General features: G+C 32.2%; 1 protein-coding gene across 1 annotated transcript in view; it reads right to left on the reverse strand.

Annotated features, from left to right (window-relative positions):
- Positions 1 to 1,122: 1,122 nt before the first annotated feature.
- HSD17B4 (hydroxysteroid 17-beta dehydrogenase 4) overlaps positions 1,123 to 14,411 on the reverse strand; it is a 148,059-nt gene continuing 134,770 nt past the window's right edge. The window contains exons 21-24 of the mRNA XM_074281524.1: positions 10,557 to 10,643; positions 9,365 to 9,503; positions 3,492 to 3,619; positions 1,123 to 1,550 (exon numbers count right to left, since the gene is read on the reverse strand). Of these exons, the coding sequence (XP_074137625.1) occupies positions 1,461 to 1,550; positions 3,492 to 3,619; positions 9,365 to 9,503; positions 10,557 to 10,643 (444 nt within the window). The 3' untranslated portion in view covers positions 1,123 to 1,460. The remainder of the gene's footprint in view (positions 1,551 to 3,491; positions 3,620 to 9,364; positions 9,504 to 10,556; positions 10,644 to 14,411) is intronic.

The following is a 14,411-nucleotide window of genomic DNA, read 5'->3' on the forward strand; positions in this document are numbered from 1 at the left end:
AAATAGAGTTCCCAGGAATAATAGTCATCTGATTTCCTATTGCTGATAGATCTCTTTCTACCCAACACATTCATCTGAGCATAGAGTCTCTGATCCCTTTTCTATGCAATGGAAAGAATCAAACAAGTTTAGTCCCACTCCTGACAATATTTAAATTCCATCAGGTAAAAGTACAGCAGAGTTTGTTGAAGTGGATAAGAAACCAGGTGCAAAAGTCTCACCACCTTTTCTTTTCTCTTCTGATAATTTTTTAATTTAAAGAATTGGTCTTTCAAATCCCTCTTGTCAATTCCATATTTTAATATCCCTTGACAAAATAAAAACTCCTTTCTTCCTTTTTTTGAGAGAAAGCCCTCAAAGAATATAGCTCTATGTATAGTGTTCATGTGGTGGTATCAGATATGGGGGATATGTTTAGCTGACTGATATTATAAAACAAATTGAGAAATCCTCATTCTTTCAGATAAGGAATATCTTCCCTACTCTTTCCTCCAAACAGGGACAAAATAAGCTGGTAACTTATCTTTAGAAGATTAAGTCTTTCTGAGTCATGCTTACCCACTGGAACAGAGATATAGGTCTCCTATCTTAATTAGCAAGAATATGTCCAGACCAGTTTTTGTTCTCTGGAAATAAGTAGTCATCATCTAAAGAATTACTGATTCAGGTAAGACTCTCCCTCCAAACTTCTTCAACCACACCCAAACAGGTCTTAATGCATTTAGCCTATCCCTGGGTATCCATGACTACAAGGCATGAATGAGTTTTTATTTATTTTTGTTATACAGCTTAGTCAGCATCTTAGGACCCAAGGCCTAGGCAGAAAAAAAAAAAAAAAAAATTATTCCTAAGAGAACTGAATCTAAATAATCTAATATGTCTGCATTTTAAAAGAAAATTATTAAACAAAAAAAAAAAAACTCTATGCAAAACAATGTGATTTCAGCTAATCTGAAGATCTCCCCAAAGCACCTCTTTGTTTATTCTACCTCAGAGATCAGTCGTGATATGCAAGTATTTAAGAAATCTAGATTATGTGAATATATAAAGACTGAGTCTGAAATGAAAGTGAAATGCCCTGTTAGTAGGAAACAGAAAATAACAATGCAGAAACAAAGTACACAAAGGTTTTTTAAATGATTTATTTTTTCTTTCAATATAGACATTATTTTAAGACATAGACTCTTTTGGGGTAGAAAATTAATATTATGAAGAAAAACAGACCTAAGAACAGAAGCATATGATTTATGCAATGCACCTTCAAATCCATTTCTAGTAACTGCAACAATCAAATGACAAATTAGTGGGAAATTAAAATTTGAATAACGTAGTATCTGTTATGAAACTTTAAATGTTTTTCCACCAACTTAAGTTTTAAAGATTTCTACCATATAATCACAAAAGCTTTGTTGGAAAGAAATCTCAATTATTTTCCTTATCTCTGGAAAGTGATAGACCCTTTAAAGCTTGGCATAGTCTTTAAGAATCATCTCTAGCTTCTGGCTTAGCATGATGTTTCCTTTGACCCGAAGTTTACCATTAAAGAAGGCCTGAAAGACAGAAATTAAAGGAGAAAAGAAGAACATGTCAATTTTGTTCATGGCACTTTAAAAGGCCTGTGATTTAAACTGAAAATCAGTTGAATTCAATTCTGAGACAAAGGAGATGTAGGGAAACTTTATCTTGCAGTGATTATTTTGTGAATAAATGGAATAAATATTTCTAAGCCATCTGTTAAATACATAGTTACACACACATAGAAAATACAAAGCAAAACAAAATGAAAAAGGCCACCCTGCCCTTGCCCAGCTTTTTAAGCCAAATTGTGCAATTATTTTCTGTATTCTCAATATAGAGGTGAGAATTTTATCTCAACAGTACTATCATTCTAAAAGCTAGATACTTCCATAAATAAGACAAGATAAGTGTTTAAATCATTTCTAGTTTATTACCTTTAATATTATTTTATAAGTAATCAGAGTATTAAACTGAATAAGATGATATTTAAAAACTTGAAAGCAATGACAGAAAAAATTACAGAATAACTAAAGTTATTAATTCTTTTTCATAAACTAGAAGTACCAAAGAAAAAAAATATGCTTAAAATAGCAGGCTGGGGGTAGTAGTATAGAGAATCCTGCACCTTCTTCTAATAATAAAAGCAGCTTTCCTGTATCATTTTACTCTCATAAAGACCCATTCATAAAATTAAGTGCATATTATTATACTCATGTTCTAAACTGAAGTTTAAAAAGGCTGTGATATTCCCACACTCCACAGTCAGGAAGTAATACTCAATCAGATTTTTAGTGATTACAGGTCCTATCTTCTTTCTTTCTACCTAAGCTGCAGTGAAACTTTATGGAAGGTGCTTGGTCACTACTCTAGTTTCAAATTAGTTCATCAGTAAAATGGGAGCAATTATTCATGATGGTTGTTATACTACTCAGAAAACAATATACAAATTCAAGGTGATTTCTAAGTCTCATATAATCCTAAATTTCATTATCCCACCAATATAAAATGTAAAAAGACTGGCATATATCACATCCAGTGCCAACTACACAATATCTCAAAAGCAAAATTTTAAGGTCCTCTTACATCAGCAAACAAGTGGCAGAAGGAAATCTTCTGGTGTTTAAAGTCTCTGTCCTAAAAATACAAGGAATGAACTAGTTCCCAAGGGATAAATTCTGGGTATTTTTTCTTGGCCACGAAAATATTTCTTTATTATAAATTATCCTTAAGAATAGAGATGGCTTCTTTGTATCCTCAGCACCTAATACAATACCTGGAACATAGTAGGTAATTAATAAATATTTTTTTGTTGTTTATTAGTTAATTGATCTTTTGAAATAGTGGTTTGAGCTCCTGTAGAAAAACTCTTTACTCTTACTTTTCTAAAATTACTCAAGGAAATGCTTATAAATTTAAATAAGAAACAGCACCAAAAAAAACATTTCCAAACTGCCTGAAATAAAGATGTTTTATAAAAATAAAATATTTTTTTAAAATAAAACTTTTTATTCCCATTCTGCTATGCCAAAGAAAATATTTCCCTGTTAAAAATATTAATAATCAATACATACTTGTGCCATATTTGTTTACTAATAAATATTTAACCACAGAAAATAAATTTGGTCATTGCCAACTGTCAAGAGTAAATGCTTATGTTGTCATGTGGTAAATTTTTGTTTGGCAGTTAATATTTAGCAATATATCTATACACATTTTAACCTAATTATATTTTTTAAACTATCTTTTACTGGGGATACATGGGGAACAAACAAGTTTTGACCATAAATTCAGACTGAAGCTTAAGCTGTTATATCTGGTTCAAATTTACTGATGCCTTTGAAACAGGACAGGAATGCTTTTCTTCTTTCTTCTTAATTTATATTGTAAATGAGAATCCAAAAATTAATTTTGAAATTCTAATTGTTATGTCAGGAGAAATGATAGTGAACAAACCGACCTCATGAGATCATTACCTTTTGAGGGTTAAGCTTGCCCAAAACAACCTCCATGAAGTCTTCATCTGAAAGAGTGAAGGCTATGTCAGCAGAACCTCTTGCAGGGCCCTGATACAATTCTCCAGAGCCATTTTTTAGGTCAATAGCTGGAGAAGAAAAACAGAGAAAAAAAATCATTTTATTTGCCTTTCCCTTTTATAATATGAAAACAAACAAAATAGATACCGATAGAAATTTGGACATTTTTATACTTCCTGAGTTAGTCACATTTATTTTATTCAGATTTTGCCTTGTCTATTATTTTACAAAATTACACTCAATTAGCTGAGCAAAGAATCCCCAATTTAATGTTGGAATATAGTTACAGAATTATAGTAGGGAAAGGTTATTAACCTTGTTAAAAATAAATATAGTTCTGTGGGTTCATAGGTTGGGGGGGATAGGAAAAAATTAATTTCCATATTCTTAGCAACTTTATCCATTGTACACTAGAAACAAAGAACAAGGGTCACAGAAAACAAGAGTAAAAGGAGTCACTGACATACAATTTCTTACATATGCTACCACATTATAAAAGTTCTTTGACAGCAAAACCCATGTCATATGATTGTCAGTATTCTTGAGAGTATTCTACACAGTATGAAACAACAGAAAAATAAAGGACTATGCCACACAAAATTCAACAGAGATAAAACTAAGTTTGGAAAAGATACACAGAAACACAGAAAAAATAAGATTGGGAATATTCAAGCAAGGAAATAGGAAGTCAATAATTTTAAAAACACCAAACAAAGTATTTATTTGGTCAATATATTGATAAATGCAAGTTTTTTTTTAATAAAGTGTGCTTTCAGATTCTATTGTAGACATGAATCTCTTTTAAGATGAGCATCAATGTAAAAGACAGTATGGCCTGAAGGAGACTGATTCCTCAAGAATGGGTATTTTCTGACCTTCAGGGAGTGATACAGTTTCCTACTTTCCACTTGGTTCAACTTCTTCTATATGCTGTTAGAATGCAGTTAGGAAGACATAATAACATGACTATCTAACATTCAAAGACAAAGTTTTTATGGAATCTAGGTCAAGGCCTGGACTTACCATGGACATTTGCATAGCCTTAGTTTTAGATATTTAATTATGATATATATTTATGAGACAAAATTCACCTTGCTGCTCATGAAAAATAGTGAAACAAAGATATGTGAAATATTTGTAATTTCTGACCAAATGTGAGTTAAAATAATGTTGTTCTATCAGAAATGATTCTAAGTATTTGTAAGGAAAGCAAAATTTCTATTTACAAGGAAAGCAACAATATAAATCATTGTCAATGAAACCTAAAAACATTAACTTTTTAAAAGTGGGTCCTTACACATTAAAAAAAAAAGATTTCTTTATTATAGATTTTAGTAAAAAGCTATATTATAATGGGTAGCTGTAGTCAAACAATATAGAATAATCCAGAATGTCATTTTGGTAAACCCATGGAATTTCTCATGGGAATTTGAGAGGCTATATATTGTGATCAGAATGTAGAGATCAAAAAAAAAAAAAAAAGTCATTTTAATATACACTAAAACCCAGCTACAGATTATAAGTCGTTTGGGAGTCAAACTTAAAGCAGTGACAAAATACCCCAGGGACTATAGTGATTTTACTATGCAGAATAGAAGAGAGGAAAAAAAAAAAAACATAATTGTTCTGTAGTAATAAAAAAAAATAAATCTTCATAGCTCTTGGGTCTAATTCTCAGTTGATGGTTATTACATTCTAACTTTACTTATAGAGTAAAACAGTACTGGGACTATTGCTTTGGAATGTGAATAGGGATAGTAACAGTCTCTTTGTAGCATAAAGGTGGAAACTTGTTAATATTCTTTTAAATATTGCACATTCCTATGTTTATGTGTCCTTTTTCTGCTCAAATATTCAGAAAAAGGTGTATATTTAATTCAAAATACCAATTTTAGAAGTCCAGGAGCATGACTGTCACTCCTTCTTTCCCTTTCCTACTCCACGGTTCTCCTTTTTTTACCTCCCTCCCCTCATCTGACAGATCCAGAAAAATCCAGGGGCCAGGGAAAGTTGGGGAGAAAGAGTATATGTAAGAGGAAAAAAAATTCAGAACAATTATATGACAATCTGAGGACAAGATATCTGTGGTTAGAGACAAACGCTCTGAAAACATTTGGTGTTAAGGACCACCTAAGTGCAAAACCCAAAAAGCCTGTAAAGGATTAAAGAAGACTGTAAAATTAAGGGACAGGTCTGTTCTTCTAAATCCCCCATAGTTGTGAATCATAATACACTTGAAAGAATTGCAAATCAACCTTTACTGACAGATTTTGCTTGTGAATTGGGAATGAAATAAATCAGAGGCAAGAGGGAAGAGGAGAGAGGTCAGAGAATGCAATTGCCTCTCAGTCTCCTGGTGTCCTTATCATCCCCTCACATAAAGATAGATCTATTCTGCTGGTCAGAATTAGATCCCCAGCAGCCACCAGCAGGTGGGTCCCATAACAATTTGGAGAATTGCTTTCTGTGGAAATGAATGCATCTAGTCTCAGAACACCAAGAAAATAAGAAAATCTGTAGCATGATCCACAGTATTTGATAAACTTCAGTTGCTTCAAGCTTAAGCTCTGATCTTAGTCCTCTTATCTTGGTCATGTTCTATGAGAAATAAAGGCAAACTGAGGCACACAAAAAACTGTCAAATAATTTCCTTTGCTCCCTTTCTCCTACAAAGGGTAATAACCAAAGATTAAACAAAATCAAACTTTTCTAAAGCCTTTGAAAGAAAAGGAGGAAGAGGGGAAAAATTAGAACAAAAGGTTTGGCAATTGTCAATGTTGTAAAATTACCCATGTATATATCTGGTAAATAGAAACTATTTTAAAAAATTTAAAAATAATAATTTTGCAAAAAAAAAAAAAAAAAAAGAAAAGAAAGAAAAAAGTAAAGGAGGAAGAGTAATTCAATCAAAATAGGATGTTGCCATGGTTAAAATGTTATTTAAAAATTGGTTCAACTTATCTAAAAAGTTACATTCTAATTGCAATGCTGTTTTTTGATGAAGATTTCTTCTGGTCTCACATTCTGATGTTATCCTGGATGATGTTTACCATATTGGAAAATACATCACCAGGTAATTTACTTATGGTGTGTGTGGGGGAACATATACAAAGAATTGTGAAAACTTAGGGAGTATTTGTCAGTTAAAACAAGCTAAGTAAAAGGGTATAATTCACTCTACTTAAAACTTATGTGACATGTTAAATAAATCATCTGAACTATAAAATCTCTTTAGTTGGCTTCCCTGGAGAGGATAACACCTTTCTTCCTCCGTGGAAGTCTTCAAAGAACTACTGTATCAGGAATATCAAAGAGGGAATTCTTGTTCGGATAGAGAGAGATTTTCCAATTCTGTTAATGCTAAAAGAATTGCTGAGCATTTTTGTTGCATTTTTTCTGTTACATGCTAAAAGAATTGATGTTGCATTTTTTGTTGACAAAAAATGCAAATTAAACACCTAGACTTACCTGCACCTCTCTCAGTCCATAAAATTAAATACAGCAAGTTAGGTGTAAAAATTTGGGAGGAAGGAATATTACAAAATATATTAAAAAATATGTATAGCTTAGTCCTGGGAATAGTATAGCCCAACACTGTTGTTGTTTTTTTTTGTTTTGTTTTGTTTTTAAGGATCATGAAGTAAGTTTCACAAGAAACTTTAAAGTGTAAACCTATAGAATTTGACCTATAGACAGTAGTTTGTTGACTCCTTTACCAGACTATAAGTTCCAAAATTTTTCATCTTCCTTAAATCTACAACTTTGTCTTGCCCACATTAAATGTTTACTAAATATATGTTGTGTTTTAAATTAATTGGTAGCCAATTAAATCTTAATTTCAAAACTTACACTGAATAGATAATAAGATTCATTATCACATATTGTGGATTTTTTCCCTCCTTTTATTGTTGCCATTATCATTAGAAACAGGCACTGTCATATTTTATCTCTGTTTCTTCAGGTTTTAGTAAAGTGCTCTCCAACTAGTAAGCACTTAATGATGTCGAACTGAAGGGTGAAATCTTAGTGAAAGCCCTGTGTGTGATAGGGATTGAAGATACAAATAAAATAAATGAAACAATCTTCCAAAGAGCTTACATATATAACAGGAGAGCCAAAAAGGACCTGTGTAAGTATAGAATAAATAAAAATATATATAACATTGGTGGTAAATGTAGACATCATTGTAGAGAATGAAGGTGACTAACATTATCTCCCTTTCCTCCTGACTCTCTACTTGTCTCTGAAGATTTAACTAGTAACGCTCTTTAAAACAATAGCTCTTTTTTTTTTTTAGCCTAGTGGCAACATAATGATTCTTTAGATGGTTTTCTCCCATATTACTTTGTGGAATTATATATAATAAGTTGCAAAATTTTCTAACATTCGGGCAGAGGTTTGGTTTCTGCCTTAATTTAGTTTTATATTTACCTCTTTCTGACCCTGGCCTCTTTCTGGTTGAGACAAAATTCAGATTATCAGAGACATTTAGCTAAGGATATGAGTACACTATGTTACAGTTAATGGAGAAGCATCAGTAAGGGAATTTGGAATGAAAAGAATTTTTCTAGGCCCTTCCCTTCCCTTCTTTTTGGAAGAGATATGTAAAACTGGTAGTTTTTGGCCCAGGTCTTCTGATCCAAAATGTCTCTGTCTGTCTCTCTGTCTCTGTCTCTGTCTCTTTCTCTTTCCCTTCTCTGATAAAGTCCAGTTCTACTTTTTTTTTTCTTCTTTGTTCCTATTTTTCTTCTCTATGGTTCAGTTCTGGCAGTAACTGTTTAGTTGGGGCCAGTATGAAACTATCAATAATATCATGGTTCTAACACATTGAAAAAGTAAAAGTGATAATGAAGAAAACAAAAAAATTCATCTCCCACCTTTTTTAGAGACCACAGTTATGTAATATTGCATATATTACCAAATAGATGTAAGGTATGGGGTTAGTTTTGATGTGCTTCTGTTAATAAGGAAGAGTAGCTAGGGATGAGGGAGAAGGGATATATCCATAAACTCATATTGTTCAAAACCAAAATGCATTAATTTTTTTCTTAAAAAAGATATAAAGAATATGGAAGCAAAGGCAGGTCACTGAATTTTAAATAGAAAAAGAAATTTCAAAAGCAATAAAGCTCAGAATGACTTAAGATGCATAAAGGGCTAGCTTTCTAAAGCTCTGTGGGAGGTACTAGTAAGATCAAAGAGTGGTTGAAATAACTGTGCTAATTATATCATGATCAATAACAATGCAGAGCTATTAAATGAGATTCCAAATCACTAAAAAATTCAGCCTAACCAAACAGGAAGAAAAAAAATGATTAAGAATGAAAAAAAATGAATAAGAATGCTTCTTTGTCCAGATTAGGAGATATGATTAAATGGTAAGTTTATCTTGCTGGTCTTAAATAATAATAATATCTTGCTGGATATTAAATATCTTTAGTAAAGCAGATGGACAACTAACTGGACAAGTTGGACTGCCTTTGGGAAATTGTACATCACTTTCAATTACCCTAATACAAAATTGAACCCATCATTTTAACACAAATATTCTTTCAGAGCAGTTGCAAATGAAGTAACACAATCTATGAATAAGAAAAATAGTAGTTGTCTAAGAAGGAGTTGGTCAAAAGAGAGGATGGTTAACTCATGCAAATAAATATCCAATATCTTAACTCTTCTCCAGTTCTCTTGATCTTGATCTTGATCTCATATGTTCCTGACTCTAGGCTCTTCACTTTACAGAAGTATAGTTTGAATATTCATTTTCACTATGAAAATTTGCATTAGGACATTTTAAAAAATCACTGACTTACTCCATTGTGCTGCAGTTTGTCCTTGTTTAGTGATATTCCATTCAAATACAGCATTTACCTTCTTCACCAGGTCCTTTCCAAGATCTTTGATGCGACGACCAATTTCCTCAAAAACAAGAGTGCTCTGAAGCACTCCATCCTAGAAAATTATATAGAAAATTTAGTATGAAAAGTTCTATGAAAAGGATTCAAAATAAATAATGACTAAACAATTCATGATACACTGTAAAAAAAAAAAGATATTTATAAAAGCTATATACGCCACACATACTTTCTGAAGTTAACAATAGATCAAACATTATTTATGGATTATATGTCATATGCCCAAGACTATGCTAGCACCCATATTATAATCTAGGATCTAATGTATATTTAAAAAAGTAAGATAAAATACATTTCCTCAAAAAAGTTATATTCTAAATCAGTTAAGATATGGTCACATGAAATAATTAAAGAATATTTAAAAAGCATATAATTAAATACCAAACTGAGGGGCCATAAAACAAATGTGATAGGAGTTCAAAGAAAAGTTAGTTTATAGATAATCTGAAAAGGCTTGGTGAAAAGACTGGTTTTGACAAAGTAGCATTTGGCTAAGTATATAGGCATAGGTAGAATTTTATAAAGAGAACAGTAGGAAGAAGAGTAAAGAAGCAAAAATTAGCATTCAATATGCAAGGCACATTAAGGGGAAAATATGCTGATCTTTTCTATTATCAGTTTACCTTTTAAAAAAATCAAGGGAATTTCACCTCATTATACATACTGTTTACAAAGTTTCAATATTCCAATTGTATTTTTTTGTAAAAATACTTGACCTGAAAGTCTCTCTATAGGGCAAGAGATTCAGTTAATTGAATTTACTGTTCTAATTACAGAAAAATCATAATTTTTTGTTATACAGGTAGTCATTTTCCAGTCTTCAAAATAATTAATATGTAATGGAATTAATCCATCAATCATTCTTTCCCAATTTGAGTCAACTTATATTGATTGCCATTAATTCATTACTGATTTATTCTGATTTTAAAAATTCTATTAGATGATAATATAATAGCAATAATAATTACTAATGCACTCAATGTATCTCCCCATACTTATTAACTTAACCAGTCTTTTGGATGTTCAAAATCTATTTGAAATTCACCAATTAAAGACTCAGGTAGTGATTTTAAAGTATCTGTTACCGTACCTTAGAAGATACTGTAGCCGAGAGATGAGATGTTGGTACAAGATCCACATATGCATTTGAAAGGACAATGTCTCCAGTTTCTTGGACCTGATATGGGACAAAAGAAGATACAACTCTGAACATTTAAAAAAAAAAAGTGTTTTTTTCATATGCCAGCGCCAAATCATAGAAAGCAAAGTTGTCTTTTCATCTTAAATAGGAAAATAAATCAGAGGGAAAAAAAAGAAAAAGGCAATTGCTGTAAACTGTAAAAAACTAAATAATCATTAAAGTTAAATGTTTTAATGGATGTTAATTTTTATATTCTTAACACAAATTAATATGTATCAAAAATGCAGGGAAAAGACTGTAAATAAAAATAATTTGGGTAAAGAGATCTTGGCATTATTTTTAAGAGCTATTCTATTTCCTATTTCAATTATGAAATATATACATTATGCAAATTAAATTCCTAAGTGACCACAAATATCTTGTTAATTTACTACTATATTCACAGAAAGAATACTCTTTTATAAAATAATATTCACTTAACCTGAAACTAACGGTGCTATTAATTTTGACAAGAAATCAGCAAACTCAATTTAGCTCAATTTACAAACATACATACATACACACACATATATATACATGTATGTATGTTTGTAAATTATAGGAATAAAACCAGCTTGCTGGCCAAGTTCCTCAACATTAAAGTATATATAAACAGCCAATGTTAGAATAAAAAAAAATTCCTTTTCACTTAAGAAACATAGTTGAAAAAAATGAATTCATAAATAGTTAATACTTCATCAGTTTACTTCATATTCTATAGTAACAAACATGAGAAAGAGCAATCTATGAACAAAAAGCACTTTTAGTAAATTATTTTTCTAACATCAAGCCAAATAATTTATGTCTGAATATTGACTGACATTTACTCTGAAAGTTTCCCAAGATCAATGTAAAGAGAGTTTGATCTCTTGGTCAAGCTTATCTCCAAGGGATAAGAAAATCCTTTTCATTTTGCCTACCATTAAAAAACTATTTTTCCAAAAGAATTTCTCTTAAGAATCTTTTATAGCATGAAGCATATTTTTTCCATAGCCAAAGTTTTTGGCACATGTCCCTATTTCTTAGCTTATGGAAGAGACTTTGTGCCCACTCCTTTTAATTTCCACCTGATAGTTTCAAATTTCTCCATTTGGAAAGAAAGGAATGGTCTTAAGGTCTACTGGAACAGTAGAAGCCTTTTAATAATTTGGCTTCTTTTCTTCCCTGGAGCTTTTAGTATAATTCTTTAGTTTAGTCCTGGACTCTCAATTTTAGCTAGGAAAATTTAGTAATTTCCACAAAATAACAAGAAAGGACACATTATTTTTGCTTGTTTGTTTTTGTTTAGATAGGGAGCTAATAAGAGCATATGTTTTCCAAAGACTGAACCAGGAATATCAGGATGGCAGAAAATACTTTCCACTCTATACTCCACCACCAGGATCATATAGAGATCACACTACTCTATTGTCTCCCAAAGTAATGTTGAATTCTAATATTGCAAATCTGGTACTCCAAGTAAATAAATAGGGAAAATCTCATAGAAAAATTTATATTTTTCTGTGAGACAATTCATACATTATATATAAATATGTATTTTGCATAAATAATTAAATAAGGAAATATAGGATAAACAAACAAAAAAATGAAACCCAAACATATAAAAGCTTTGCAGCCAATAAAATAACTAACAAGGACAATTTTATGTACTTAGAGAAATATCACCCACATATAGACACACACACAGACATATGCACATAGTATATATGTATATGTACTTATGTTTGTGTATGAATTTTGAATATTATGTATGCATTTGTTCATGCAAAACCTATGTATACTTAGATATATAAAAACACATGCATGGCAACAGATATTACACACACACACACACACACACACACACATATTAAATGGGATAAACTAAGTGAAGATCTCTCATAAGAATGTGATCTTGACCTATGCCCTAATTGTAACTTGAGACTTTGAAATTACAAGATGAGCTATAGCTAAAAGCTGCAGGTATTTAATTATCTTAGATAAACCTTTCCCTTCTGTGTCTTCCCTCCCCCACTCTTTTCATTAGCACTTAAGTATCTAATAGGTAAAGTGTGTTCTGGGGTCAATATTTAGTCTCTGGGTAAATCAGAACTCAGCCAAATGGGAAAAAAGGGGACTTCTGATTAGGGTTATATAATCTTGTGTTTTGCATTTTGCACTTTGGACTTCTCTACTGACACCTTGTCTGTTGGGAGTTGCCCTTTCTCTGAGATAGTAATCCTTTTTTGCTTTTTACCTTGAGAGTCTTTTATTTTAATTTGGATAAGGGTTACTGTCCCACACAGTTTTGGGGGCTAGTCTGGGATATTTCCCATTTGTGAGAGGTCGGTCTCACACTAAATTCTCTGGGCAACCTCCAGAGAATCCTTGAACTTAGGGTCTCTAGCTCAGATCCAGGGGAAAATTACCTAAAAGGGACACTAAGAAAGCAAAAACAGAAGTGGGCTAGTGAAGATAGAGGATTAATTCACCCAGGAGATAAGCCAGCTGAGAAAAGTTTGAAATCCGTCAGGTAAAAATTGTGCACAACCCAGGTAGGGCAAGAAACTGGTGAAGGGGAGGAAGAGAATAAGAGGGTAGAGGACTTTCCCTATGATTAAAAAGTGGTGAGCCACCTGGGTGACTGGGGTTGGGACTGGAAGAGTTAAAGAGATTAGAATCTGTAAAAGGCTCCCATTTTCCTTTGATATTGGGAAAATCTAAGCACTTAATGTCTCTAAGGGTTCTCCCATTTTCTTTTACTAAGATACAATGAGTCCTCCATCAAAGAGGATAAGATATTGTGAACCTTGGAAAAGGAACAATCTAAAGTAGCTGGCTCTAAAAAACCTATTTAGTGTCCCAGAAGATAGTTCTTTAGGAAGGATGAAGTACCAAAATTTATAGGGAAGGACAAAAAGAAAAAGATTAAATACTATTGCTTTGCTTGGGCAGGAGCTCAGAATAAATTCAAAGGAGCCTTCCACACTCAGCTAGCAGGATCCTCTCCAGAATTCCCTTCCTTAGAAATGTGGTTCTTGTTTGTGAACCTGTGTTTTTTAATATGTTTCTCTCAGTCAGCTGAATTACAAAGGAAAAGATCTAGCTATTTGGGATTTTAAAAGGCTTGTTTTGTATATATTTGGACTTATACAAATAGCTTTTAGATAGAGAGAGGAAGGACTAGATCTTTGACAGGGAAATTATTTAACTCGAACCAAAAAGAAAAAAAAAAAAATGACATATTTCTTTGGTCCTAGCACTGGCCAATTTGGGTCTGCAGAAATAGTTAAATTTATAGAACTGCTAAAACTGTTTTAGCAGATTCTGGGGTTTTTGAGACTAATCGGTAAGTTGCTTGGCACAGTCTCTCTATCAGCTAAGTTGAGTTAGTCTACAGTACGTTTAGGTGGATCTAATTTACATGACTAAAAGCCTTCTGAGAGCCTGAACCTGAGGCTTTCAAAAAAACTGCAAGACTGAAAAAAAATTTTTTTTTCATGCTTCTCTCCCATGGAGAGGCTTGTGTAATCTGTCCTAGATAGGTTAACAATCCTCACTGGCCTGTATTCTTCTAGGATTTGCACTGGTGCCCTAACATCTTCGAGATAGCCCCCAGCATTAGGGTGGGCTAGTCACTAGGTCACAAACCTCCAGCTGGACACCTGGGTCCAAATTTTTCCAATTCTTTCCCCCAGGATCCAAAAGTCCACTAGTTTCTTAAGACCCTTCTTACATGTTCCCCTCCTTTGTAGATGGACTTGAAAGGGCAGTTTTCTTCCACCT

This window comes from Sminthopsis crassicaudata, chromosome 1, assembly GCF_048593235.1.
Source record: "Sminthopsis crassicaudata isolate SCR6 chromosome 1, ASM4859323v1, whole genome shotgun sequence".
Taxonomy (NCBI): Eukaryota; Metazoa; Chordata; class Mammalia; order Dasyuromorphia; family Dasyuridae; genus Sminthopsis; species Sminthopsis crassicaudata.